Genomic DNA, 27,706 nt, shown 5'->3' with positions numbered 1-27,706 from the left:
TACTCATGCCATCTATATTTTTCTTTATTTAAAAATATTTTATTATTTATTTGTGTGAGAGAGAGGTGGGTGGGGGAGAGAGAGAATGGGTATGCCAGGGCCTCTAGCTACTGCAAGTGAACTCCGGATGTATGCACCAGCATGTGCATCTGTCTTATGTGGGTCCTGTGGAATGGAACTTAGGTTCTTAGGCTTTGTGGAAAGCACCTTAATTGCTAATCCATCTCTCCAACCTTGCCTATATTACTTTTCTTTCTTTTTTTTTTTTTGAGGTAGGGTGTCACTCTAGACCAGGCTGACCTAGAACTCATAATGTAGTCTCAGAGTAGCCTCGGACTCACGGCAATTCTCCTACCTCTGCTTCCTGAGTGCTGGAATTAAAGGCATATGCCACCATGCCTGGCTTCGTCTATATTTCTTGCACAAACTTGAGGTGATCTGTCAGAAATAAGTAGTCTAAAGCTAGGTAGGCATGGTGGCACTTCCTTGTAAAGCTATGTGAACCTTGAGAGGCTGAGGCAGGAGGATGGGGAGTTTGAGGTCAGCCTGGGTTACATATTGAGACCCTATCAAAAGAAAGAAAGAAAGATGAAAGGAAGAACAAAAGGTCAGTAAGTCTATTTTCAGGTTTGCCAACAAACAGAACTCAGAAAGGAGGCATGTGTTATACAGTCATGATTTTATTAGTGTTTACACCACGAATCTGACAAGATGAGTTAATGGAAACCAGAGAATAAGGAGTGGAAGCTGAAAGGAAACATACCGAGTTGCCATCCCAGGAACAAACTGCCCAGCAATAAAGCGGCCCCGCATTTCTTGGTGTGCTGTCAAGTTCTGCTCCCCCAGTTTTAGTGAGGGATTTGAGGAAGCAGGGTACTCTAAGTGGAATGTGTGTCTCTTGGGGTAAAAGCCATAGTGATTTCTAGTAGCATAATTATTTTCCAAATACAATACTACAACTACTAGGAGTTTAAGTTCCCATTGGAGTGGTACATAGCACTTCATTACTACTAGAAACCATAGGAAATGTTCCATGGAAAATAGACTCTCATCATTTAGTGAAATGGAATCTAGAGCCAGGCATGGTGTGGCGCACGCCTTTAATTCCAGCACTCTGGAATCAGAGGTAGGAGGATCGTCATAAGTTTGAGGCCACCCTGAGACTACAGAGTGAATTCCAGGTCAGCCTGGACTAGAGTGAAACCCTGCCTCAAAAAACAAAAAAGGAATCTAGCCTAAACCCCAGGCTAGCATGCAGCCACCTGGAGAACAGCCTTCAGGTACTAGTTGCCAGTCTTCCCTGAGGACTGGAGTTTTTATTAGAGGACTGCTAACTACTTCAAGCAACATCCATCAGAACAGGTGCGTGTCTCTCCAGTAGTCATGGTTTGGAGTCCTTCTTGCTGTCACACACTAAGTTCGGGTCTGTGGGTCAGTCTTGCCCTTTGTGATGACAGATCATCATATAGGCTATACCAAAGGCCCCACAGGAATGGGTGGCAAGTCCAATAAACAGGATTTCATCTCCTGGAGCTCCTGGATCTCGTCGCTCTGAGGACCACAGTGTACCAAGAGGACCGTTTCTGCCTTCTCTATGGTGCTCAGAGCCTCAGGTACTGCAAACCTGAACCAAGGGAGGGAAGAGGGTTGTCAGTGCACTTGGCCAGTCAAGCAGATGTTCACTGAAGACCCACTCCCTTTGTGGAGGACACAATTTTAGGTTTAATCTTCAAAGACATTCTCATACCAATGCTCACCAATGACAATTTTCTTTCACAGTAGGGTCTAGCTCTAGCCCAGGCTGACCTGAAATTTACTATGAAGTTTCAGGGTAGCCTTGAACTCACAGTGATTGCTGGAATTAAAGGTGTGCACCAACACGCCCGGCTACCAATGACAATTTTATAAAGAACTACTGGAATTAGAGAATGTCCAAAGATCTCAGTGGCAAAAGTGGGTGAGGCATCAGCTTAACTTTGCTCTTGTTCTCTCCCCTTGCTTTCCCTTCTTTTCTTTCCTTCCATCCTTTCCCTCTTTTTCTCTCAGCAGGTTCTCATGTAGCCCAGGCTAGCTTCTATGTAGCTGAGGATGTCCTTAAATTTCTGATCCTCTCACCTCCACTTCCCGAGTGCTGGGATCACAGACATGTGCCACCATGCTCAGTTTATTTGTTCATTTTTTTGTATAGTGCTAGGGATGGAATCTAGTCTCTACTATTGAGCTACCACCCAGACCACTCCTTTAACCTTTAAAGCAGGGTTTTACTGACAAGTTGGGTAACTACTGTGGAGACTGTCCTTCATTCTACAGGAGGTTTAGAAATATGTCCAGTTGGCCTCTATTTTCTAGATGTTGGTAGCAACTGACGTCACAGCAATCAAAATTGTCTTCAGTCAGTATCACATGCCATCTGAAGGCAAAATCCATTCTGGTTGAAAACAACTGCTTTAAAAGGAATAGGATGCAAGCTGGGAAAAAGCAGAGCCCCTAGAGTTGAAGGTGCTGGAAATGAACACGCAGGGAGGTGTGATTAAGCAGACAGGAATGTGAGGGAATGTAGGCTAGAGGGTGGTGGCGCTGCTTGGCAAGCTCACTTTAGATCTACGAGCTTTCCCCACATCTCTGGAGGAAACTCTCATGCCAGGCCCAGCTCACTGGAGCATCTCAAGAAGGAGCCTTTCCAAGGACCCTGAAGTGCCAGAAATAGAACCCAGAGCCTTGTGTATGTTAGGCAAGCATCCTGCCTCTGAGCTACCTCACCAGCCCCTTTTGGGAGGAAATTCTAAAGCTTCAAGTCAGTCAGTGAAACAGAAGGCCAAGACCTGTCTTAAAGAGGAATAAAGAAGTTTCATCAGGCTTAAAAGCACATCGGAAAAAACCTCACACACAGCTGTACCTAGTGAAAAGAGGAACAGTATGTGCCCTGGCAAAGGGCTAGGAAAAGGGAGACATACCCATTGAATAAGATTTGGGCCAGTTTGAAGAGCTCATGGCCCATTTCAATACTGGATGGCCCATAGCGGGCCTCAACCACTTGGAGACTATTCTGCAGATGGGTGGCAGACCTTTGCCAGTCTCCTGCAAGAAAAGAAAATCTTATTCCAGACAAGAACCACAGTCAGCCATGGATGAATTCTCAGGAAGTGAAAGCAGCCTTGGTTTAGACAGAGAACCAAATAGATAAGGCAGAAAATGAAAACATGTCCGTACCTAAGGCAGCATAGGCTTGGGCCAAATCATCTTCTATTGCCCCCACCATGGTGTGCTCGGCAGACAGGAAGCTCTCAGCATCTTGACGGCACCCCAACAACTGTAGAATGGCTTGTTCTATGACTCAAAGGAAAAACACCTTACACAAACCCAGGCCTGGACGTGGGAACCCAGGTCTCAAGTTCTGTGCCAGCTGGGCTGATTGTGGAAGCTCCCTTGTCACCCTTGATTGTCACCGCCTCACAGCATGCTAATAGAGTTGTTGATTTCAGTAGAAAAAGGTGCCAGGTGATGCCACTCCACATTTACTCTGGGTCCCAACATCCATTTGCCAATATAGCCAACTCTACAGTCCACTTGTGGTCATGTTTCTACTTTCTTTTTGTCATTTTAAAAGATTTATTTTTATTTATTTATTTGTTACAGACAGAAAGAGGGAGAGAGAGAGAGAGTGAGCAAAAATGGGAGCTCCAGGGCCTCTAACCACTGCAAATGAACTCCAGATACATGTACCACCATGTGCATCTTGCTTATGTGGGACCTGGAGAATCAAACCTGGGCCCTTAGGCTTCTCAGGCATGCGCCTTAACTGCTAAGCCATCTCTCTCCAGCCCTATTTTCTTTTATTTTTTTTAAATTTATTTTTTGGGCTGGAGAGATAGCTTAGCGGTTAAGCACTTGCCTGTGAAGCCAAAGGACCACGGTTCGAGGCTCAAGTCCCCAGGACCCACATTAGCCAGATGCACAGGGGGTGCACATGTCTGGAGTTCGTTTGCAGGGCTGAAGCCCTGGCGTGCCCATTCTCTCTCTTTCTCTATCTGCCTCTTTCTCACTCTGTCTGTCGTTCTCAAATAAATAAAAAAAGTAACAAAAAAATTTATTTTTAATTGACATTGCTTTTTCAAGATAGGATCATATACAAAGCAAATGCTGGCCTCAAACTTCTGATCCTTTCCACATTCTGAGAGCTGGTATTACAGGCTTATATCACCATGCCTAGTCTTTTTTATTTATTTTTTTATTTTTTTATTTTCATGCCTAGTTTTATATGGTACTGGGAACAGAACCCAGGGTCTCCTGTGTGCTAGGCAGCACTCTCCAAACGGAGCTGAATCCTAGCTTCTGTGTCACATTTCTCTTACCTCGGAAATCTAGCCTAAAGCTCAACTTCCCAATCTAGGCTAAACAGGTTAAATACATTCACACATTGTCAAGGTCTACTTTTCAAGGGCAATGCCAACTTCCACAAATCCTTTTCTGAAAAGCTCTTTCTGGCATTCTACCACTGAGCCACACCTCCAATCCAAAGCAGGATCCATGGCTGCTTTCTAGAAGAGACTGGCTCTGATGAGGGCAGAACTACCACCCTAGGAAGTTAAGTCATTAGGCTGAGGAGTTAAAATAAATGACACTAAACTTGAAACTAGGCAAAGCTCATGGAAGTTAGATAACCCTTTGGTCATAAGGCAAAGTGGAACTTAGCTATCTGATGTCTCAGAGAGCAACAGCTCAAATCATCTGAACTTTTTCAAGGATTCCAGACTAACTGAGCTGGTTAGGGTTTGGTCTCACTGGTCTATATAGCCATCTTGTGGCTGGTTCTGGGATAATTAAATTCAATTCTTCAATTATTACTGAGTATTCCTGAGTGCATGATAGCACAATAAATAAAAGGGAAAAGGCTAGAGAGCCAAAGCAAGGAGTCAGTCTTACTTACCTAGGTTACCATTTCTGAGAAGCTTCTGGGCTAAGGCAACCTGCTGCTGAAGGTCCTGTAGGTGAGAGACTAGCTGGTCCCTGTGGAAGAACTTCATACAGGATCTGTTGCCACAGCTCAGCACATCATCTCCCTGTGGAAGTCAATTCTGTCTTTATTCCTAAACCAGTATTTCATGAGCTTATATTGTAGGAACACTGACCTGAAGGGGAAAAGACTCTGGCAATAATATAACGCAACTAAGGCTGAGTGAATTTGGTCTGATAGCAATTTTAATGAAAGGAGTAAATGATTCTGCCCAGAGATTTAATTTCTGGAACAGAATGGATGGAGTTTGTGATTCCTTTGCATCTTGACAGCCCCTCTCAGCTCTTTTTGAGTACAAGTTTTTGGATGGCAAACATAACTCCAATGGTTATAAAGAGAAAAGGCAAAAGAAAACCAATCTAAAAAGCTAGGTAAAGGCTGGGGAAATGGCTTAATGGCTAAAGGGGCTTGCTTGCAAAGCCTTGGTGTCATTTCCTAGCACCCATGTGAAGATGAACCCAAGATGGTGTGTGAATTTGGAATTTGTAGCATCAAGAGACTCTGACACGCACACATGTGCATGCATATGCACACACAATGGAGAGATGGCTTGGCAGTCAAGGCACTTTCCTGCAAAGCCTAATGACCTGGGTTTGATTCTCCCAGGTAAGCAAGATGTACTATGGCACATGTGTCTGGAGTTCTTTTCCACTGGCAGGAAGCTCTGGTGCACCCACACTCATTCTTCCTGTTAGGGTCTCTTTATCTCTCTCTTATGAATAATGAATTAAAAGCTGGGTGTGGTGACATTCTCCTTTAATTTAAAAAATTTCCAGCACTTGGGAGGAAAAGGTAAGAGGATCACTGGAAGTTTGAAGGCAGCCCTGGCTAGAGTGAGACCCTACCTAAAAATAATAAAATAAGAAGCCAGGCATGGTGGCGCACACCTTTTATCCCAGCACTCAGGAGGCAGAGGTAGGAGGATTGCTGTGAATTGGAGGTCACCCTGAGACTATGGAGCGAATTCCAGGTCAGCCTGGGCTAGAGCAAGACCCTACCTCAAAAAAACCAAAAAATAAAATAAAATAAAATAAAAAAAATAAAATAAGGGCTGGAGGGATGGCTTAGCGGTAAGGTGCTTGCCTATGAAGCCAAAGGACCCAGGTTCAATTCCCCAGGACCCATGTAAGCCAGATGTACAAGGTGGCAATGTGTCTGGAGTTTGTTTGCAGTGGCTGAAGGCCTTTGTGCAGCCATTCTTCCCCCCTCGCCCCCCCCAAAAATAAAAAGTTTTAAAAAATAAAATAAAATAAAGCTGGGTGTGGTAGCACATGCCTGTAATATCAGTACATGAGAACAGTTAAATGGATCACAAGTCTGAGGCCAATTCAGGCAACATAGTAAGCTCCAGATCAGCCTGAGTGACATATAGTGAGAAGAAACAAGAGAGAGAGAGAAAAAAAGAAAGCATAAAATCATTTTCAAGATATTTTATTTATTCATTTGTGTATATGTGGTGGTGGGGAGTTTGAGAATGAATATGGAAGTGCCAGGGCCTCTAGCCACTGCAAGCAAACTCCAGATGTATGCACTGCTTTGTGCATCTGGCTTTACATAGGTGCTGGGGAATTAAACCCAGGTTGTTTCTGTAGGCAAGCGTCTTAACCTCTGAGCCACCTCTCCAGCTCAATAAAATCATTTTATTAAGACTGTAGAAAGCGCCAGGTATGATGGCGCATGCCTTTAATCCCAGCACTTGGGAGGCAGAGGTAGGAGGATCACCATGACTTCAAGGCCACCTTGAGACTACATAGTAAATTCCAGGTCAGCCTGGGCTATAGGGAGACCCTGCCTTGAAAAACAAACAAAGAAACAAAAAGACTGTAGAAAGCCAGGAGTGGTCAGGCAGGTCTATAATTCCAGTTACTCAGGAGCCTGAGGCAGGAGGATCTTGATTTTGAGGCCAGCTTGGGTTTAGGCTATGAAGTGAGTTCAAGGGCTAGACTTGGCGTGTTTTTTCACTTATATGCAAAATATTACTAAATCCAACCTTACTCTGACAGTTTGTAAGGACAGATAATATGTGGGAATGATTTACTAAAATGGAAGTGATACTGCTACTCTTGGCCCTACAAGCCACTGATGGTTTCTCTTTCATTATTTATTTCCATGTGTGTGTGTGGGGGGGCGCACGTGCATGTTCACACACAGGCATTTGTAACATGGTGTGAGGTGTAGGCACACTCATGTGATGCTCTTTGTGGTGCTCCATATGCTTCCTGTGGTGGTCCGTGGGCTAGAGTGTCAAGTGTCCTGCTCCACTGCTCTTCCACCTGCTCTTATTTTGAAACAGTCTCTCTCTTTCCTGTTTCCAGAGCCTGTGGGATTTCATTGATTTTTCAGGTTTCTGCTCTCTGGCAGTACAGGGGTTATAAGCACACACGGCCATGTCCAGCTTTTTATGTGGGATTTGGAGATGTGAACTTGGGCAGACTCAGGGCCCCTCTGGTCTTCATGCTGGCACAGGAAGCACATTAACCTCTGAGCCATCTCTCCAGCCGATCCTCTTTAAAAGAAAACAAACAAAAAAACAGGGCTAGGCAGATGGCTTAGCAGCTAAAGTGCTTGCCTGCAAAGCCAAAGGACTTAGGTACAATTCCCCAGGACCCATGTAATAATAAATATTAATATTTAAAATTAAATAATTAAAATAAACAAACAAAACCAAAATATTTTTTAAAAAGTTCTCCTCATTTATTTGTTTGAGAAAGAGAGAGAGAGAGAGAGAGAATGAATGGGTGCACCAGGGCCTCTAGCCACTGTAAACAAACTTCAGATGCATGCATCACCTTGTACATCTGGCTTACGTGGGTCCTGGGGAATCAAACTTAGGTCCTTAGGCTTTGCAGGCTAGTGACTTAACCACTAAGCCATCTCTCCAGGCCTCTCCTTTTTTTTGTTTAAAATTTTTTTTATTGTTAAGCCAGGTGTAGTGGCGCATGCCTTTAATCCCATAATCCCATCATTTGGGAGGCAGAGGTAGGAGGATTGCTATGAGTTGAGGCTACCCTGAGACTACATAGTTAATTCCAGGTCAGCCTGGTTCAGAGTGAGACCCTACCTCGAAAAACCAAAAAAAAAAAAAAGAAAGAAAAAATTATTGTTTTATTTATTTATTAGATACAGAGGGAAAGAGAGAGAGAGAAAGAGAGAGAATGAGCACACCAGGGCCTCTAGCCACTGCAAAAAAACTCCAGATGCATGCGCCACAATGTGAATCTGGCTAACATGGGACCTGGAGAATTGAACCTGGGTCCTTAGGCTTCGTAGACAAGCACCTAAACCACTAAGCCATCTCTCCAGCCTCCCCCCTCCTTTTTTTCATACACACACACACACATACACACACACACACACACACACACACACAATTTGAGAGCTACAGACAGAGAGAAAGAGAGAGAAAGGGCACCCAGGGCCTCCAGCCACTGCAAATGAACTCCAGACACGTGCGCCCCCTTGTGCATCTGGCTAATGGGATCCTGGGGAATCGAGCCTCGAAATGCGGTCCTTAGACTTCACAGGCAAGCGCTTAACTGCTAAGCCATCTCTCCACCACCCCCCCTTTTTTAAAGGTAGGGGCTCACTCTATCCAAGACTGACCTGAACTCATTCAGTAGTCCATTCAGTAGTTGACCTTGAACTGACATTCCTCCTACCTCAGCCTCTTAAGGGCTGGAATTAAAGGCCTAAATCACCATAACCAGCTCTAATGGTTCCTTTTAATGACAAATAACATGGAGGCTGGATCACTGACCTAAGGGAACAGTTCAGAAGAGAAGGAGAAGAAAGTTCTTGCCTTTAATCTCAGCACTCCAGAGGGGGAGGTAGGAGGATCACCATGAGTTTGAGGTCTCCCTGGGCTAGACTGAGACCTTATCTTGAAAAAAGCCCAAATAAGCCAAATATAGAGATCTTCCAGCTCTGGAGACCCTCCTCCATGAGGAGTCTGTGTTCTCACTGCTTTTTTTTTAAAACTATAAAATTTTTAAACTTTTTTTTTTGAGGTAGGGTCTCACTCTAGCCCAGGCTGACCTGGAATTCACTGTGTAGTCTCAGGGCGGCCTCAAACTCACAGCAATCCTCTGACCTCTGCCTTCTGAGTGCTGGGATTAAAGGAGTGCGCCACCACAGCCGGCTTAAAATAAACTTCTCTGAACACTTAAAACACACACTCACACAAAGGAGAGGGGGAAGAAAGATTTACCTGCATGAGTGTTCTGCACTTGTTACAGCGGAAGGCATTCCACTTGGGCTCTGCAGCTGCTCTGAGCTCCTGAGAGTGACAGGCCACACAGCTGCAGTCAAAGAAGTACTGAGACCTCAGCTTCTGCCTCCTTTCTGCAACACCCATCCGGCTCTCCTGGGGTCCTGGGGAGGAGAGAGCGCTTGGAGCCGCTACTTACAGCAAGAGAGCCTGACCTTCTATACAAGCCTTGAGCTTGGCCAAGGGGCCCACATATCACGTGGCAGGTAATCTTTACTCATCTGTTGGTGTAACTGAGCTGGGATTGTGGCTTAGTGGTAGAACACTTACTTAGTATGTGTGAGGTTGGGTTTCATTCCCTAGTATTGCAAAACCAACAAAAGAAAACACTGGTGGAAGTGGATACTGAACTAAGCTTCTGAATTGCTGGGCAAGAAGGAAAAGAAGCTGGGAAGGTGGTTGTAGCCCATTTTCAGGAGAGGCAGTTTTCCTGGATTAAGCATTGAGAGACACTGTAGCTTAGTCACAACAGACTTCTTACCATGGCAGGAAGTGTAATGTCTAAGGATGCATTGCCTCTTCCAGGACACAAGCAGAGGACAGGTGGAGGCACCTGCTCCCTTACTCATTCCTGCTCACCCTGTCATTTGTGGGTGGAGAAGGGCAGGCCAGTGTTGAGGGGCTGGCTAACCGTAGCAGTGGAGAATCTCTTGCCCTCTTCTAATCTGCTGTGTTGCCCGGACGGTGGCGGCAGTGCTGGTGAAGGACACACTGGTGTTGGGGCTGCAGGAGTGGTTCAGGAGGCTGACAACGGGGAAGATGCCTGTGGCAAGGCGCACCTGCCTGCTGTTCGTAATGATGCTCTCTTTAGACCCTGAAAGCACAAGAACAGAAGGAAAAATGTAGCAGCACATTAGCCCTGTCTTGTCATCCAGCCCTCAGAAGATGAGCTGAGCAGCTGGGCCTGAAGCCCATCTGAGTCACGGCTCCACAGCCGGATCCAGTAGAAATGGGATGGAACATGACTCATAGCAAACGCTGGTCCCCAGGAAGCAAAGTGAATGAACACATGAAAAGTCCACTAGGACCTAACCATTATGTCTGTATGGTACCCAAAAATCCCAAGATCAGAATTTATAAAAAATAATCAAAAGGGATTATCAGTAGGGAGCTTTCTAGACAACTTCACAATGTTCATAAGGACACAGAAACAACAATACAAACTGAGATGACTTCCCAAAGGTTTTTAAGAGTCCAGGCACTTTTGTTTAACTGGTTTTTAGTTTGTTAATGGGACAAAATACTCTATACATGTGTATAAAAAGTCATTTCCTTACGCACACTTCTGCATTCTGCCTCTTGTCTAATCTTTGTAGAAAACCAGTCAGTCAGCAGTAGTTTTCATGCAAGCAAATTCTCTGGACTAGCTTTCCCCAAGGCAGTCTCCTGTCCCAAACAATCTCCTTGCAGCACAGTTAACCAGCAATTTAACTACACAACTGAAAATCTGGAAGGAAGAAAAAGGCCTCCAGGAGTAAGGCTGCTGTCCACCAGAGCTCAGCTTACAGACACCTGTGCACTCTTTGTACTCATGAGCAGGCCTCTGTTTGTGTTAGGTTTCTGTGACTATGATGAAAGATCTGAGCCCGGCGTGGTGGCGCACGCCTTTAATCTCAGCACCTGGGAGGCAGAGGTAGGAGGATTGCCATGAGTTTGAGGGCCCCCCCCCCCCGAGACTATATAGTGAATTCCAGGTCAGCCTGGGCTAGTGAGACCCAACCCTGAAAAACAAAACAAAAAAATGATCTGAGAAAATCAATGTAAAAAGAGGAAAGGTAAGCTGCATTCCTGTATCCTAGCACTTGGGAGGCTGGGGATAAAGTTCAAGGAATCAAGTTCAAGGCCAGTCTGGGCTAGCTAGCTGATAGGGGCTCAAAAATCAATCAAAAACAAATACAACAAAATAACAACAGAGGAGTAGGGAAGAAAAATTTATTTTAGTTCACAGTTCCAGAGGTTTCAGTGCAGGGTAACTTGGGCCTGTGGTGGGAAGAGACTGCTCACCTTGTGGAAACCAGGCAGCAAAGAGCGAGAGGGGCTGGAGAGATGTTGTAAGATTAACAGTATTTCCTACACCAGCATCAGGGCCTCAGGAGGTCTGAGACTGCCTGAGTTTGATTTCCCAGAATCTACATAAAATAGCTGGACATGGCCACACATACCTATCACCCTTGTCCCGTGGAGAGCAGAGACCATAGAATTGCTAGGGCTCTGGAAAACTGGATATTCCAGAATTAGTAAGAGACTCTGTAAACAAAGGGATGGACAGAAATGGAGGAGGGAGTGCTGGAGAGATGGCTTAGTGGTTAAGGTGCTTGTGTGTGAAGCCTAATGACTTACATTCTATTCTCCAAGTCCCATGTAAGCCAGACGCACATGTGCACAGTGGGCACACGTGTCTAGAGTTTGATTGTAGTGACTGGAGGCCCTGGCATGGCAATTCTCTCTCACATTAAAAAAAAGGCCAATCTGTTGGGCTTGACTCAAAAAGAAAGTAGGAAGGAAAGAAAGAAAGAGGAGGGACACCCAACACCCTCTTCTGGCCTCTGCACGCACATATAAAGGTGTGCACATGTGCATCCTCATGCACACATCACACACCATACCACACATGCAAGAAAAAATGAGGGAAAAGAGTAAATATCTGCCAGACATGGTGGTGCATGCCTTTAATCTCAGCACTCATGAGGCAGAGGTAGGATGATCGCCATGAGTTTGAGGCCAGCCTGAGACTACTTAGTGAATTCCAGGTCTACCTGGGCTACAGTGAGACCCTACTTCAAAAAACAAAAACCACAACAAAAAAAGAGTGAGGGTCCCAATATACCCTTCAACAAGTTTTCACTGGGCTCCGCTTCCCAGAGGTTCCATCATCTCCAAATAATGGTGCAGACTGGTAACCAAGGCTTAAGCAAATGGATCTGTGGGGGAAATTTAAGATCCAAACTATGACAGTTTGTTTCCTCTTTAGATACAATGCTAATTGCCTTAGTTGGTTATGCAGTTTCTCTGGCCACAAAAGCGCAGAAGAGGATGAGCGATGTGGGAAGAACAGGGTAAAGAAGGATGCAGAGATCTCTTATGAGTTTGGCAAACTAAAACATCAGTTCCACTCAAGTTGACCACACTTGTGACATTTCACTTAGCCAGAGGCTTCTAGAGGGACTGCATACCGACAAGGGGTTTCACAATAGCTATACCCACCACAGGTATAGCCATGGCATCTATAATCTCAGCCACCCAGCAAGGCCTATGTTCACAGCCTTGGTTTCAGTACGAGGAAAACCATGTTTCCAATAGCTGGGTGAAATACAAAAGATAGTGATACTTGAAGGGAAACATTCAGTTTTCTAAAAAAGAAAAATAAAATAGCACGACCATCAGATAATTGTGGTATCATGGTGCGTGTGCCAGGAATCTCAACAAATCATTTGCCAAAGAAATAACTAGTCTGGATACAAATGTAATGAATAAAGAAAATATCATGAACCACATGTGAAAATGTTCTCTAAAGGAAAAAATTAAATACAGGAATTATGTTGTCTCTCTGCAGACAATTCTATTATCCGTTGCTATGGGGGACAAGAACAGAACAAGTAAATACAATTCACTGGGAATCCAAATGACTCAATTTTACCCAATAACTCTACAAACTGTATTAAAATCTTTCACCAGAGCTTCTCCTAAGAGTTTAGCTGATTTCAGTCTCCCTCCCGCCACTTACAAGGTCCACCTTCTGGAATATGTGCTAATGAGCAGTGAAAATGCTAAAAGGTAGGCAGCAGGAAGGAGCCAGCACAGGGCATGAACAATTTGTAATCTGAATAATCAGCCTCTGCATAATTAAAAGTTGACTTGCATTCTCGACTACTGATAACTAGCAATCTGCATTAGAACAGTTGCTAAAATTTTCCCAGAAAAATGATCGCAACACAGTGAGTAATGTCAGCTCCGTGAATTATTTATAGATTATCCTCTAACAGAAGCAGGCTCAAGAACCAAGTGAAGTATTTGTGTCAGAGTTTAATGTCTAATTATTTTTTAAATTATTGATTTTGAAAAATTACTCAATATTTTGCATTAGTCAGCTATTATAACACAGAGAATATTATATATCCTATCAACCAAATTTAATGTGACATTTTGTATATAAAAATAAGAGTAATCAGGAAAAAAAAATAAGAGGAAAGCTGGGTGTGGTGGCTCATGCCTTTAATCAGCACTTGGGAGGCAGAAGTAGGAGGATTTCTGTGAGTTTGAGGCCACCCTGAGAATACATAGTTAATTCTAGTTCAGCCTGAGCTAGTGAGACACTACCTGGGGAAAAAAATAAGAGGGAGTGATTCTTTAGGAAAAGTACACCATACTCATATCCCTATTTCATTTAAAATAGGATTCAAGAGGGCTGGAGAGCTTGCTTAGTGGTTAAGGCGCTAGCCTGAGTAGTCTACTGACCCATGTCTAACTCCCCAGATCCCACATAGGCCAGACACACAAGGTGACACATGCACAAGGTCACATATGCGCACAAGGTGGCACATGCATCTGGAGTTCGATTACACTAGCTGGAAGCCCTGGTATGCCAATTTTCTCTCCCATTTAAAAAAAAAAGGCCAGTCTGTCTCAGGGGAACAAAAAAAGAAAAAGAATTCGAATAGTGGTTGGAAGATGGTTTAGCAGGTAAGGGGCTTGCACAGCAAGCACGAGGGCCTGAGAGGTCTTGATTTGCCAAGTTCAATTCCCCAGTACCACATAAACAGCTCGGGGTGGCCATGCGTACCTACAACTTCAGTCCTGCTGGGGGCAGAGACATGAGAATCACTGGGGCTCACTGGTAACCAAATCTGGCTGAAAACAGCAGCTCAGTGAGAGACTCCATCCTAAGAAAACAAGTGAGCAAGAGAGGACACCCAAAATTCTCCTCTTGCCTCTGTGTGAGCATGTGGGGTACACACACACATGTATGTATATACTATATGCCACACCCACCACACACATATAAAAAAAAAACAAAAAAACCAGGATTCAAGGAAAAGAAAACAACAGAAAGGTTTATTTACAGTGGGTGGAAGAGATTGCCCAGCAGTTAAGATGCTTGCCTGGAAGCCTAACCACCTGGGTTTGATTCTCCAATAATCATGTAAAGCTATATGCACAAAGTGGTGCATGCATCTGGAAGGTCCATTTTATCTGCCTTTTCTCTCTCTCTGCTTGCAGATAAATTAAAAATATTTATTTTTATTTTATTTTATCTTCGAGGTAGGTCTCACTGTGGCTCAGGCTGACCTGGAATTCACTATGTAGTCTCAGTATGGCCTAGAATTCATGGTGATCCTCCTACCTCTGCCTCCTGAGTGCTGGGATTAAAAGCATGTGCCACCACATCTGGCTCAGTAAAAATATTTTTAAAATATTTATTTATAGCACTTCTGGAATATAGCCTCTCTGGTATATATTTTGCAAAGTGAGAAATTTGTGCTTATGTCAAGTAACCAAGGACCCCAACAAAAGGCTGTTGAAAGTGAAAACAGAAGGCAGTGAATGAAGCTGCCCAAAGCCTGATTATAAAGGCTTGTTAAGACACGGTTCCAAATACAACCCAGATGAGGGACCTTCTGGCTGACAGAACCACACACGTAGGCAAAGGCCTGGAATGTCATCAGTGGCCAGGTCTATCCCTGGACATGGGAACCAGAGGAGTTTAAAAGAAACTTTGATTTAAGAGGCTTTATGCAAAGATAATAACATGCATTTTCATAAGTTTTGTCAAAGTCTATCCTAGCTAACACTTTAATCCCTCTTCTGTGCTACTAATGAAACAGCTGCTAATGAAATTCAATGAGAACTCCAAACTGTGAGATGTTGGAACCCCAAAGAAATAATAAAAAGGGATATAAAAAGATTAGAAATATGATCAAACTAAAACAAAATTAGAGTAAAAAAAAGTGCACATTGCTGGTGGCACATAACTGGTACAATTTACCTGGAGGGCAAATTTGCAATGTGTATCAGTGCCTTAAAAATGTTCACATAAAGATATTCTTGGATCTTGACTGTTTTATTATAAAAAAAAACTAATTAAAATTACAAAAAGAATACATAGTGGATATGGAAAAATTTTAAAACTGAAAAATCACAAAGACAATGACAGCCATCTATAATCCTGTCAGTCAGAGGAATATTTTGATGGACCATCTCTGTGGTCTCTTCTTAGTCTTTTTTTTTTTGAGACAGGGTCTCTCTACATAGCTCAGGCTGGCCTTGAACTTGCTATTCTCCTGTACCAGCCTCCTGAGTATTGAGATTTCAGGCATGATCTATCATACCTGGAATATATGGAAAATTTTAAATTTTTATTCATTTCCAAGGAAAGAGAGCACCAGGGCTAAAAAGCTGCTAGATGCATGGGCCACTTTGTGCATCTGGCTTTAAGCGGGCACTGGTGAATTGAACCTGGGTTGTTAGGCTTTGCAGGCAAGTGAGCTGAGCCACCCCTGTATACCCATATATGGAATTTTTAACATAATTAATGACATGGTACACATGGCGATTTGTAAGTTAGTTCTTTTCCTTTAGCCTGTTTTTGCTGTGGAATATCCTTATTTCTCTGTCAATTTGGATGGATAACTTTGCTGGTAAAATAATCTTGGTTGACAGTTATTACCTTTAAGAACTTAGAATACATCATTCCAAACCCTTCTTGCTTTTAAAGTTTATGTTGAGTAATCTGCTATTATCCTGATGGGCTTACCTTTGTATGTGACTTGATGTTTCTCTTTGCTTTCAATATACTTTCTTTGGCTTGTGTGTTTAGTAGTTTAATAATACAGTGAGAAAAGGTTCTTGTTTGATGTTCTAAAGGTTTCCTATATCTGTAATGGTCTCTCCCTATTTGGGGGGATTTTTCTTTTATGATTTTGTTGAAACTACGTACTATGCCTTTAGAGTGAAATTCTTCTCCTTGTACTATACCCCGAATTCTTTTTTTTTCAACTTTTTATTGCCAAATTCCAGAATTATAGACAATAAACCATGATTGTTCCCCCTCCCACTTACCTCTTCACAAATCCACTCCCTATCATATCTCCTCATTCTCTCAGTTAGTCTCTTTTATTTTGATATCATCATGTTTTCCCCCTATTATAAGGATTTTGTGAGGGTCGTGCTAGGCACTGTGAAGTCATGGACATCAAGGTCAATTTTTGTCTAAATGACTGCATTATAGACAGTCCTACTCTTCCTTTGCTTTTACATTCTTTCTCCACTTCTTCTGTAATGGACCCTGAGCCTTGGGAGTGTGACAGAGATGTTTCAGTGCTGGATATTCCTCTGTTACTTCTCAGCACTATGGTACCTTCTAGGTCATCCCAGTGGTCACCACCATCTGAAAAGAGAAGTTTCTCTAATGAAAAGTGAGTGTAGCATTACTCTAAGAGTATAACATATGAGTATGAATGTTAAGAAAACTGTTTACAGAGCAGTTCAGTGAGCATAATATATGTATTTAGCCCATGCATATTGTATTTTAACTTTTTGATTTTTGTTCCAGGCAGGGTCTCATTTTAGCCCAGGCTGGCCTCAAGCTCACAGCAATCCTACTTCTGCCTTGTGAGTGTCAGGATTAAAGGCATCTGCCACCATACCTAACTTTTTTTTGGTTTTCTGAGGTAGGGTCTCACTCTAGCTCAGGTTGACCTGGAACTCACTAAGTAGTCTCAGGGTGGCCTTGAATTCATGGCAATCCTCCTACCTCTGCTTCCCGAGTGCTGGGATTAAAGAAGTGTACCACCACGCCTGGTTTAACTTTTTTTTTTTTTTTGAGACACTGTTGTTATATAGCCCAAATTGACTTCAAACTCTCAATCTTCCTGTCTCAGCCTCCAGAGTGCTGGGATTACATCCAGTATACCACAATTGGCTTTAATTTTTTAAAGATTCTTTAAAATAAAAAAAATATTTATTTTTTTTTAAATTTATTTGACAGCGAAAGAGGGAGGGAAGAAGGGAGCCAGGGAGGGAGGGAGGGAGAGACAGAGGGAGAGAATGGGCACACCAGGGCCTCCAGCCACTTCAAACGAACTCCAGACACATGTGCCACCTTGTGCATCTGGCTCACGTGGGTCCTGGGGAATTGAACCAGACTCCTTTGGCTTCACAGACTGAATTCCAGGTCAGCCTGAGCTAGAATGAGACCCTACCTCGAAAAACCAAATAATAACAACAAAAATAATACAATCAAAAATATATGTATTTGTACTGGGTGTGGTGGCACATGTCTTTAATCCTAGCACTTGGGAGGCCTAGGTAGGAGAGTTCGAGGCCATCCCAAGACTACATAGTAAATTCCAGGTCAGCCTGGGCTAGAGTGAGACCCTACCTCAAAAAACAAAAACAAAATTTGCATTTATTAGAAAGAGACAGACAGATAGTGAGTGTATATGAGTGTGCCAGGGCCTCCTGCCATAGCAAATGAACTCCAGATACATGTGCCACTTCATATATTTGGCTTTATGTGAGTACTGGAGAATCAAACCCAGGACCATCAGAATTTGCAAACAAGTCTCTCCAGGCCTTTCTTTGTTGAGAAAAGACAGTATATAGCTCAGGCTGATTTCTATGTACATAGCAGAGGATGAACCCATGAGAGCTAATCCTATGAGTGCTTGGACGATAAGTGTATGCCACCATGCCCAATTTTAGGGTTATTTTTATTAAATTTACTGTGTACATGGTATGTGTTTATGTGTGTAAGTGCAGGTATGTACATGTGAAAGGCAATACTACCTTGCATTGGTTATTTTTGGTTGTTCCAGATAGAGTCTCACTCTAGCCAAGGCGGATCTGGAATTCACTCTGTAGTCTCAGGCTGGCCTTGAACTCATAGCAATCCTCCTACTTCTGCCTCTCAAGTGCTGGGATTAGAGTGAGCCATGTGCCCTGCTCCACTGGTTCTTGAATACTGGTGTCTCAGCCTCCCTTCTCACCATAGGTTCACTGGGATTACAGAAACTTAAAACAACAGTTTTCTGCCTTTCTGCTTTTTACATGGAATCTGAGGATTTGAACTCAGGTACTGTGATGGTTTGAAAATGTATGTCACCCATAGCCTGATTTTTTTTTTTTTTTTTCTTTTTCAAGGCAAGGTCTCGCTCTAGCCCAAACTGACTTGGAATTCACTATGTAGTCTCAGGGTGGCCTTGAACTCACAGCAATCCTCCTACCTCTGCCTCTCGAGTGCTGGGATTAAAAGTGTGTACCACCATGCCCAGCTTATTATTATTTTTAGTTATTTGAGAGAGAGAAAGAGGCACACACAGAGAGAGAATGGGTGCGCCAGGGCCTCCAGTCACTACATCTTCTGCATCTGGCTTACATGGGTCCAGGGGAATTGAAGCTTGGTCCTTTGGCTTTGCAGGGAAGTGTCTTAACTGCTAAGCCATCTCTCCAGCCCAGTATTTTTTTTTCCTCCGAGTAAGGGTCTCACTCTAGCCCAGGCTGATCTAGATTTCACTATGTAGTCTTAGGGTGGCCTTGAACTCATGGCGATCCTTCTACATCTACCTACCGAGTGCTGGGATTAAAGGTGTGCGCCATCATGCCTTGTTCCTGTTGTCTACATAAATTTCCACTTACCTTTTACTAGATATTTTGTGGGAAAACTATCTTGTTTGCTTTTTGAAACAGGGTCCTAGGTAGCCCAGGCTGTTCTTGAACTCACTATGAAACTAGGCTGTTCTTGAACTCCTGATCTTCCTGCCTCTAGCTCCCAAGTACTGGGATTTTAGATATGTACAATCATACCTGGCTATGATTTTTCATTTTTCCCAACATATACTTTGTGTGTGTGTAGACTATGTGTATGTGTGGCATATGCATGTTGTATGTAGATGTGTGTGCCTTGTGCATACATGTGCAAAGATCAGAACTTCAAGGTCATCCTCCTTGACATACATAGGAGTTTGAGGCTAGGCTGTGACACATGAAAGCAAAGATCAGAGAACTTTGGGTGCCTTTCTCTGTAGTTCCTTTATTTCCTTGAGATGAACTTTCTCCTCAACCCAGAGCTGCCAGTTTCGCTCTGGTCTCCACACCAGTAACTGACAGGTGTGGCCATGTCCAACTTCTACATGGGTATTAGGGAATCAAATTTGAGTGGTCACAGGCCCTCTCAGGTCCCGATGCTTGAGTAGCAAGCACTCTTACCTGCTGAGCCATCTCCCCAGTCCAACATGTGTAATGGTATCTTACGTGAAACTTTATTAGTACAATTTTATTTCACTCAGAAATAGATCCTGTGCATCCATCCCTGTAGAACTGCCATGTTCCTTTTGGAGACATAGTGCTTAGTGTATTGTTCTACCAGGGTTTGTAGTAATCATCCAACAGCTGGCTAGTTTCCCAGGAAGGCTGTGACAAGCAGGGCTTCAGTGAGCCCATCTTGTGTTCTAGCTGTGAAAGAGGCTCAGAGATGGGGCTGTCAGTGAAAGGACAAGGGCTATGGCATGTTCTTAGTAATTCATCATGGCCTCTTTCAAATATGTTTCACTGGATTTTCTTTCTTTTTGTTTTTTTAGGGTAGGGTCTCACTCTAACCCAGGTTGACCTGGCACTCTATAGTCCCAGGCTGGCCTTGAATTCACAGCAATCATCCTACCTCTACTTCCCGAGTGCTCAGATTAAAGGCCATGCCAGGCTTCTTTTTTTTTTTTTCTTTTGTTTTTTTTCAAGGTAGGGTCTTACTCTAGCTCTGGAATTCACCATGTAGTCTTAGGGTGGTCTCGAACTCAAGGTGCTCTTCCTACTTCTGCCTCCTGAGTGCTGGGATTGAAGGCAATCACCACCACACCTGGCTAAAAAATATTTTTATTTATTAGCAGGGAGAGGGAGAAGAAGAAGAGGAGGAGGAGGGAAGGAGGAGGAGAGAAAAGAAGAGACACAGAATGGGCATGCCAAGGTCTCCCGCAAACTAACTCCAGATGCATGAGCAACTTTGTGCTTCTGGCTTTATGTGGCTACTGGGGAATCAAACACGGGATTGTTAGGCTTTGCAGGTAAGCAACTTAACTATAGCACCATCTCTCCAGATTCTCCCCTTTTAAAATTTTACTTATTTGAATGAAGAAAGAGAAAGTGAGAGAGAGAAAGGGGCAGATAGAGAATGGGTGCACCAGGGCCTCCAGCCACTACAAACGAACTCCAGACACATATGCCTTGTGCATCTGGCATATGTGGATCCTGGGGAATCAAACCTGGGTTCTTTGGCTTTGCAGGCAAGTACCTTAACTGCTAAGCCATAGCTTCAGGCCACCCCCCTTTAAATAAGTATTCTTATTTATTTTTGGAGGGTGGTAGGAAGGAAAAAAGAGGAAGGAGGGAGGGAGAATGAACAGTCAGAGCCTCTTGCCACTACACATGAACTCCAGATGCATATGCCACTTTGTGCATCTGGGTTTACACAGATCCTGGGATGGCAGGCTCTGCAAACAAGCACTACTGAGCCCTCTCCCCAACCCATATTGGTTTCTTCTAGAATGTATTACATAGGATACAGATGAAGGGGTGCACAGCATAAGACATGGTAAGGGCTCTCAACTTCCAGGCCCTCCTGGGTATACCACTGAGAATCTCCATATGTTCAGCTATCCAAAAGTGCCTAACGTTTTTTGTTTGCTTGTTTTTTTCAAGGTAAGGTCTCACTCTAGCCCACGCTGACCTGGAATTCACTATGGAGTTTCAGGATGGCCTTGAATTCACTCCAATCCTCCTACCTCTGCCTCCCAAGTGCTAGGATTAAAGGCACCACACCTGGCTTTTCTTTTGACGTTCCTAACATTTTTTTTTTTTTTTTTTGAGACAGTCTTGCTATGTAGCTTAAGCTACTTTTGAACTTGCAAACCTTCTGCCTCCACCTCCCAATACTGGGATTACAAGTGTGCTACTACCATGATCAGCATAGAAGCTTCCAATTTTTTAAAAAAAGGTGTGTGTGTGTGTGTGTATGTGTGTGTGTGTGTGTGCACGTGCACACGTGCGCATGTGTGACACTCAGAGGACAGCCTCAAGTGTTGGTCCTTGCCTTCCACTTTGTTTGAGACGGGATACCTTGTTAACCACTGTGCTAGCCAGGATGGTTGGCCTGCATTTTTGTTTTTATTTTTTGATGCATGAATGTATGCATGTGTGTGTATGCGAAGCTTCTAATTTTTAGATATTTCACTTTCTAAAAAAATTTGGACTGGGTGTGGTGGCGCATGCCTTTAATCCCAGCACTGGGGAGGCAGGGGTAGGAGGATCACCATGAGTTTGAGGCCACCCTGAGGCTACACAGTGAATTCCAGGTCAGCCTGAACTACAGTGAGACCCTACCTCAAAAATCCAAAAAACAAAAACAAAAACAAAAACAAAAAACTGAGGGGCTGGAGGGGTTAAGGCACTTGCCTGCAAAGCCTAAGGGCCCATGTTCAGCTCCCCAGATACCATGTAAGCCAGATACACAAGGTGGCACGGTATGCACAAGGTGGCACACATGTCTGGAGTTCGATTACAGTGGCTGGAAGCCCTGGTGTGCCAATTTTGTCTCTCTCTCTCTCTCATTAAAAAAAAAAAGGCCAATTTATTGGGCTTGCCTCAACATTCCAGAGCCTCTTGGTGTAAACAAACTCCAGTCGTATGTGCCATTTTGTGCATCTGGCTTGATATGGGTGCTAGGGAATTGAAACAAGCCAGCAGACTTTGCAAACAAGCACCTTTAACCACTAAGCCCAGTCCAATTTATTTTTTGTATTATTTATTTATTTATTTCCAGGTCAGCCTGGGCTAGAGTGAGACCTTACCTCAAAAAAAGGGGGGGGGGGAGTGCTGGAGAGACTGCTTAGAAGTTAAGGCATTGTCTGCAAAGCCTAAGGATTCAGGTTCAATTGCCCAGTACTCATGTAAGCCAGATGCACATGGTGGCATATACATCTGGAGTTTGTCTGCAGTGGCTACAGGCCCTGGTGTACTCATTCTCTCTCTGTCTCTCTATCTGCCTCTTCCTCTCTCTCTCTCAAATACATGAATAAATAAATAAAATATCAAAAACAAACAAACAAACAAAAATCTGGGCATGGTGGCGCTCATCTTTAATCCTAGCACTGGGGAGGCAGAGGTAGGAGGATGGCTGTGAGTTCGAGGCCATCCTGAGACTAATAGTGCATTCCAGGTCAGCCTGGGCTAGAATGAGACCCTACCTTGAAAAAAAAAAATCCAAAAAAAACGAAATAAATTTCCTTTTTTTCCTTCCTAGTCTCAGGGTGGCCTCGAACTCACAGTGATTCTCTTACTTCTGTACTTCTGCCTCCCGAGTGCTGGGATTAAGGGTGTGCGCCACCATGACTGGCTTAAGTTTCCCTTTTTAATTTTTATTTATTTACAAGGAGAGAGAGAGAATGAATGAATGAGACTGGGCATGCTAGAGCCTAGTACCATGTTCTACTGCAAATGAAGTCCAGACACATGTACCACTCTGCAACGGTTTTACATGGGTACTGGAGAATCACACCTGGGCCATCAGGCCTTGCAAGCAAGCACCATGTACTACTGAGCCATTTCTCCAGCCAGGCTTTTTTTAATTTTTTATTTGAAATACAGAAAGGAGAGAGAATGAATGGTCAGGGTTTCTAGCCACTACAAAGGACCCCAGTTACATGTGCCACTTTGTGCATCTGGCTCTATATGGGTACTGGAGAATCAAACTTGGGTTGCTGGGCTTTGCAGGCAAATGCTTTAGCCACTGATCCATCTATCTCTCCAGCCAGTTTTTGTTTGATTTTTCGAGGTAAGGTCTCACTCTGGCCCAGGCTGACTTGGAATTCACTGTCTCTCAGGTTAGCCTCAATCTCATGGCGATCCTCCTACCTCTGCCTCCCGAGTGCTGGGATTAAAGGCATGTACACCACGTCCTTTTTTTTTTTAATGTGTGGTATGTGTGGTGTGTGCATATGCATGTGCTGTTTGGCCCCATGGGCTTGCCTGTGCAAGCCAGAGGAAAGCATACTCCTCCATCATTCATCTGCTTGTTTTGTCTTTTAATTACTAAGCCATATTTCCAACCCGCCATTCATTCATTCTTTTTAATATATTATTTATTTATTTATGAGAGAGAAACAGACAAATAGAGAGAATGGGCACGCCAGGGCCTCTAGCCACTGCACAGGAACTCCAGACACATGTGCCCCTTTGTGCATGTGGCTTACGTGAGTCCTGGGGAATCGAACCCAGGTGCTTAGGCTTTGCAGGCAAATGCCATAACCACTAAACCATTTCCCCAGTATACCCCCCTCATGGCCCCCCCCTTTTTTTTTGTTTTTTCAGGTAGGGTCTCACTCTAGCCCAGGCTGACCTGGAATTCACTCTGTAGTCTCAGGGTGACCTTGAATTCAAGGTGATTCTCCTATCTCTGCCTCCCGAGTGCTGGGTTTAAAGGTGTGCACCACCATGCCAGGCTTGCCATGAATTCTTTTACTGACTCCAGAGTTTGCTGTTCACAGGCCCCAGTGACTCTCCAGTCTGTGCTTCCTACAGGGCTCGTGTTACAGGAGTGTGTGGTCATGTTCAGCTGTTTAGTAGAGATTTGAACTTGGGCAGTCTCGGGCCCCCTCAGGCCCTCATGCTTGCATACAAAGCACATTAACTGCTATCTCTCCAGCCCTCCAGCCCATTTTCTGATAGGGTCCAGCTATGTAACCCAACCTAGTCTTTAACTTATGATCCTCCTGCTTCTACCTGCTGAGTACTGGGATTATACCACCATGCTGCTGCATGCTCGAAAAAATTATTGTAGCTTTATTGCTGTTATAAAATGTGATAATGCCAAAATCCTTCAATAGTCTTACAAAAAAAAAAAAAAAAAGCTATTTTCACCTACGTACCTCACATGAACTTTGGAATACTATCAGGTTTGCAGAAAAACCCAATTGTGATTTTGCTTCAAGTTGCATGACACTGACTAGGCTAATGGGGGAAAACTGCTGCTTTTACTGTTTCAGTCTTTCCAATAAGATGGCGTGGGGGCTGGGGCGATGGCTCAGTGGATAAATGCTCATCACACAGCTCTGAGTAGTTGAATTTCCTTCCCCACGGGCCCTGGAAGCTGTGGAAGGCTTCTGTAGCCTCAGTGTGCCTGCGGTGAGAAGGGAGGAGGAGGCAGAGAATCTCCCGAAGCTTGCGAACCAGGAGGTACCCAGCCTCAAAAGCAGGTGGAAGGTGAAGATGGGGCCAAGAGCTGTCTTCTGACCGCTGCATACACACTGCACCTTGGAATGTATGTGCCTATACTCACACATACTAAATAAAAATTTAAAATATTATTTGAAGCGTGGAGGCGCACGCCTTTAATCCCAGCACTTGGGAGGCTAAGGTAGAGCTAGAGGGAGAAGCAACCTCAAAAAACAAACAAACAAAAAAAAACCCAAAACTAACAAGAATATTCTTTGCAAATGTGTGTATGTGAGCATCAGGGTTTTTTTGTGAACAAATACCAGACAGGTGAACCACTGTTTTCATCTGGTTTTACATGGGTGCTGGGGAACTTAATTGAGGCCCACAGGATTTGCAAGTAAGTACCTTTAATGACTGAGCCATCTCCCCAGCCTAAATTTTTAGATTCACGCATTTTAAATATTCTATTTAGTTGTGTGTATGGGTGAGAGAGAGAATGGACATGCCAGGGCTTCCAGCCACAGCAAATGAACTCTAGACATATAGGTCACCTTGTACATCTGGCCTTACGTGGGTACTGGGGAATTGAACTGGGTCCTTTGGCTTTGTTGGCAAACGCCTTAAGTGCTAAGCTATCTCTTCAGCCCTACAATATTTTTTTTTTTTTAAGCAAAAGAGAGTCCTGGTATACTCATTCTCATTTTTTCCCCTTTCTCTAAAACAAGTTAAAAAATATTTTCTTGAGGTAGAGTCTCACTCTAGCCCCGACTGACTTAGAACTCACTCTGGATCACAGACTGTCCATGAACTCCCGGCACCACCCCACCTGGCTCTATGTTAATATTTTGATGGAATCCCCCCTCCCCCCAGATATCTCTTTCTAGTGGTAAATGGTATTAATCTTTTGGTGACTTTTCTCTCCTCCACACCACATACTTCCTTCTCTGGTGTTGGTTTTGTTTGCATGTTGCATGTGTGTGCGCTTGTGTATGCGTGTCCCTGTGCATGCGGGCACACGTCTTCCTAGTTGTTTTCCACGTTACTCCTTTAGACAAGGTCTGTCACTGAACCCAGAGTCCACTGACTCAGCTAGACAAGTTAGCCAGCAAGTCTTGGAGGGCCTCTTTTCTTGCCTCCCTGGCACTGGGATTGCAGGCCTACACTGCCATGCCCGGCATTTTACTTGGGTGCTGGGGATACAAACTCAGGTCTTCTGTTATAGAGCCATCTCCCTGGCTCTGTTAAATCATTGTGTGGTCCCTCCATACCATCGATTTCTCTTTTTTCTTCAGTACTAGGGAATGAACAGGGGTCCTTGTGCATGCTAGGAAAGTGCTCTACTACTGAGATACATCCCTAGTGCTCTTTGTAGAATCTCACTAAATTGCCTAGTTTGGCCCTGAACTCCCTGTGTAGTCCAGTCAATGCTTGATTCTGGGAGCCTCCTGCCACTCAGTCTCTTGAGTAGTTGGGATTATAGGCCTGTGCCACCAGGCTTGGCTACTGATTTCTTAATTAGTTTTATGAAATTTTTGTTTACCTGAGGAATTTATTAATTGCAGCCTGTGGACTAAATCCTGCTTGTTGCCTTTTTTTTTTTTTTTGTATAGTCCATGGTCTAATAATGAATTTTACACTTTTAGGTGTCTGAGAAAAAAAAAAAAAAAAGGGCTGGGGAGATGGCTTCGCGGTTTAAGCGCTTGCCTGTGAAGCCTAAGGACTCTGGTTCGAGGCTCTATTCCCCAGGACCCACATTAGCCAGATGCACAAGGGGGCGCATGCCTCTGGAGTTCGTTTGCAGTGGCTGAAGGCCCTGGCACGCCCATTCTCTCTATCTATCTGCCTCTTTCTATCTCTGTCTGTTGCTCTCAAATAAATAAATAAACAAAATAATTAAAAAAAAAAGAACCAAAAGAATAATTCTCCTCAATGTGCCAAGTTACAAAAAATCCTATTTCACTGTTTGTAATACATTTTTTTCTTTTTGGTTTTTTGAGGTAGGGTCCTGCTCTACCAAGGCTGACCTGGAATTCACTATGTAGTCTCAGGATGGCCTTGAACTCACAGGGATCCTCCTACCTCTGCCTCCAAGTGCTGGGATTACAGGCATATACCACCATGTCCAGTTGTAATAAATTTTTTAATGAATTAATATTTTTATTTATTTATTTGCAAGGAGAGAACACGCATGCATGGGGGGGGGAGAGAGAGAGAGAGGGAGGGAGGGAGGGAGAGAATGGGCACACTAGGGCCTTTAGCCACTGCAAACAAGCTCCAGACACGTGTGCCACTATGCCATCTCTCCAGCCCTATAATAAAGTTTTGTTGAAGCCCAGCCATGCTCACTTGTCTGTGTATTGTCCACAGCTGTTCTCATACTTCATGGCAGTGGAAGGTAACAGTTTGTAACAGAGACCCTGTGGCCTGAAAGATCTAAAATATTTACTATCTGGTGCCTTGCAGAAAGTTTCTGACTTCTGATTTATGGGATACAAGTTTTGATAGATGGACATATCTATTAAATCCCCTAGCTTATTATGCTATCTCCATTTCTAGATCCCTAATATATTTGATCAGTCAAAGTCAGAATGGTGTATTAAATTTTCTCACAACCACGAGTTTTTTCCAAGCTCCTCCTTGTGTACTTAAATATTTTTGTTTTATAGATACAATCTCTGTTTCTGAGAGCTAAGGCTGATAATATATTTCCGAGCAGAATGTCTCCTTTATAAAAATAAAATGCTTTCTTTGTTTTATTAGATATTTTACCTTGAGTTTTGTTATTTCATATTAATAACAATAGCCTGGGTTTACTTGTGATTCTTGATATATCTTGTCCAAATATTTTGTTATAGCAGTCACTTTTTAAAATTGAATATATAAAGACTAAATTTTTTGCTCTATTCTGAAAGACTCTACTTAATGAGAATTTATCCTATTTATATTTGCAATTATAAACTCATTTTAAAGAGCTTTTTAAAAAAGTTATTTGAGAGAACGAGGCAGAGGAAGAGAGAGAGAGAATGGGTGCACCAGGGCCTTTAGCCACTGCACATGAACTCCAGAAGCATGCACCACCTTTTGCACCTGGCTTATGTGGATCCTAGGGAATCAAACTGAGGTTCTCTGGTTTTGCAGGCAAGTGCCTTAAAAGCTGAGCCATCTCTCAAGCCCTATAGACTCATTTTAATTGCCTATCTTTTACTCTTTGAGGGAGATTCTAACCC

At 43.5% G+C, this 27,706-nt stretch overlaps 1 protein-coding gene across 3 annotated transcripts in view; it reads right to left on the bottom strand.

Moving 5' to 3' along the window:
• Positions 1-664: 664 nt before the first annotated feature.
• Positions 665-27,706, bottom strand: part of Smyd4 (SET and MYND domain containing 4) — a 72,197-nt gene continuing 45,155 nt past the window's right edge. The window contains exons 6-11 of one of the 3 annotated variants that reach the window (XM_045159266.1): positions 9,913-10,095; positions 9,222-9,385; positions 4,928-5,060; positions 3,211-3,333; positions 2,955-3,078; positions 665-1,624 (exon numbers count right to left, since the gene is read on the bottom strand). In XM_045159266.1, the coding sequence (XP_045015201.1) occupies positions 1,471-1,624; positions 2,955-3,078; positions 3,211-3,333; positions 4,928-5,060; positions 9,222-9,385; positions 9,913-10,095 (881 nt within the window). In that variant the 3' untranslated portion in view covers positions 665-1,470. Of the gene's footprint in view, positions 1,625-2,954; positions 3,079-3,210; positions 3,334-4,927; positions 5,061-6,595; positions 7,521-9,221; positions 9,386-9,912; positions 10,096-27,706 lie in introns of those variants that run through there. The other 2 variants (XM_004667850.2, XM_045159267.1) reach the window with 2 other exon arrangements.

This window comes from Jaculus jaculus, chromosome 9 (genome assembly GCF_020740685.1).
Source record: "Jaculus jaculus isolate mJacJac1 chromosome 9, mJacJac1.mat.Y.cur, whole genome shotgun sequence".
Classification (NCBI taxonomy): Eukaryota; Metazoa; Chordata; class Mammalia; order Rodentia; family Dipodidae; genus Jaculus; species Jaculus jaculus.
The sequence above is the reverse complement of the archived record's forward strand: the minus strand, read 5'-3'. Positions and strand labels throughout refer to the sequence as shown.